This window comes from Poecilia reticulata, linkage group LG7 (assembly GCF_000633615.1).
Source record: "Poecilia reticulata strain Guanapo linkage group LG7, Guppy_female_1.0+MT, whole genome shotgun sequence".
Lineage (NCBI taxonomy): Eukaryota > Metazoa > Chordata > Actinopteri > Cyprinodontiformes > Poeciliidae > Poecilia > Poecilia reticulata.
Genome location: NC_024337.1, coordinates 9,885,218 through 9,886,695, shown reverse-complemented (window position 1 = coordinate 9,886,695; position 1,478 = coordinate 9,885,218). Strand labels below are relative to the sequence as shown.

Below are 1,478 nucleotides of genomic sequence, written 5' to 3'. Positions count from 1 at the left end.
ATGAAATGGTCTCTGAAGGGCACAGAAGAGAACGAACATGCTGTCAGACTCAACTATGTTTTTCTTGAAGGTTTTCTCTCCCTCAGTCTACAACAACCAGATGCACCAGGTCTTCTACAGTTCAGACTGATGTTGAAATCATTCCCCAAGTGTAGTTTTATTAATCATTACTACACAAGCTCTYCTCAGGCTTTCCCCACTGGTAGGTGATCCTAGACATTAGTTTATTATGCAAGTTAAAAATAATGCCCTTGTTAAGAATAATTTCAAGCTGTCTGACAGAGCATCATAACTCCATTCAGAGTGACTCCATAGTTTGATGGTGAAAGTACACTTTAAACACAAGTAGCAAGTTGAACCTACAGAATCCACTCCACCCCAACCAGAATGGCAGCATCCTCTGCAGGCAGTCCCACAGCTGTCAGAATCAGGATAGTGGTCACAGCTCCTGTTTGTGGGATCGCTGCAGTTCCAAAGGTGACAATGGCACTAGACAAGCTGCAAACCAAGCACACTCAATTAGCATCCCTGTCCCAGCAACAGAAATGCTATAATCTGCAACTTTATCAATCCTTTCCTACACTGTAAAAAAAGTCAGTAAATATACGGTAAAAAACGGTAAAAGACCAACAGTTTTTGACCGTCATATCCAAAAACCTTTAATTACCGTAGAAATTACATGGAACTACCATAAGTCAAAACTGCAAAAAAAGTCAGTAAATTTACGGTAGAAAATTGTAAAATACCAACAGTTACTGACCGTAATATCCAAAACATTTTGTTACCGTAGAAAATACATGGAGTTACAGTAAGTCGACACTGCAAAACAAATCTGCAAATCTGTGGTAAAAAATGGTAAAATACCAACAGTTACTGACCGTAATATCCAAAACATTTTGTTACCGTAGAAAATACATGGAGTTACAGTAAGTCGACACTGCAAAGAAATCCGTAAAACTATGGTAAAAAATGGTAACATACCAACAGTTACTGACCGTAATATTCAAAGCATTATACTACCGTAGAAAATACATGGAATTATTATAACTCAATAAACATATATCCTAAGTAATTTTGACAGTCATAAATGTAGAAAATACACAAATATATTGTAAAAATATAAGTAATTGTAAAGTTCATAAAAAAAATTGCAATATTGCCATCAGCTAATTACCCTAAACTTAACAGTACTAATCAGCCAAAACTACAAATTTTGCTGATATTTATATCTACAATGTAAAACCGTAAACAAGACTGCAAAAGTCATTTATACAAAGAACACAATGCTGGTGTGATATTTTGGTTTCTTTTTTAATAATGCCTTTAATACACCAAACTGAAATCTCAGCAGTAGACYAGGCATCRATCTGGCRAYCCACCRATTGCAAAGCAAACTCCTACAGCCAACGCCACCATCATTTATGAGAATATTTGATTAAATGATGCATTTGAGATTAATTTTATGCCGACCATAGATT

The 1,478-nt window shown here is 35.7% G+C and overlaps 1 protein-coding gene across 1 annotated transcript in view; it reads right to left on the bottom strand.

Moving 5' to 3' along the window:
- Positions 1–5: 5 nt before the first annotated feature.
- LOC108166423 (excitatory amino acid transporter 3-like) overlaps positions 6–1,478 on the bottom strand; it is a gene marked incomplete at its 3' end in the record, with an annotated part of 20,825 nt that continues 19,352 nt past the window's right edge. The window contains exons 11-12 of the mRNA XM_017305642.1: positions 364–498; positions 6–12 (exon numbers count right to left, since the gene is read on the bottom strand). Of these exons, the coding sequence (XP_017161131.1) occupies positions 6–12; positions 364–498 (142 nt within the window). The remainder of the gene's footprint in view (positions 13–363; positions 499–1,478) is intronic.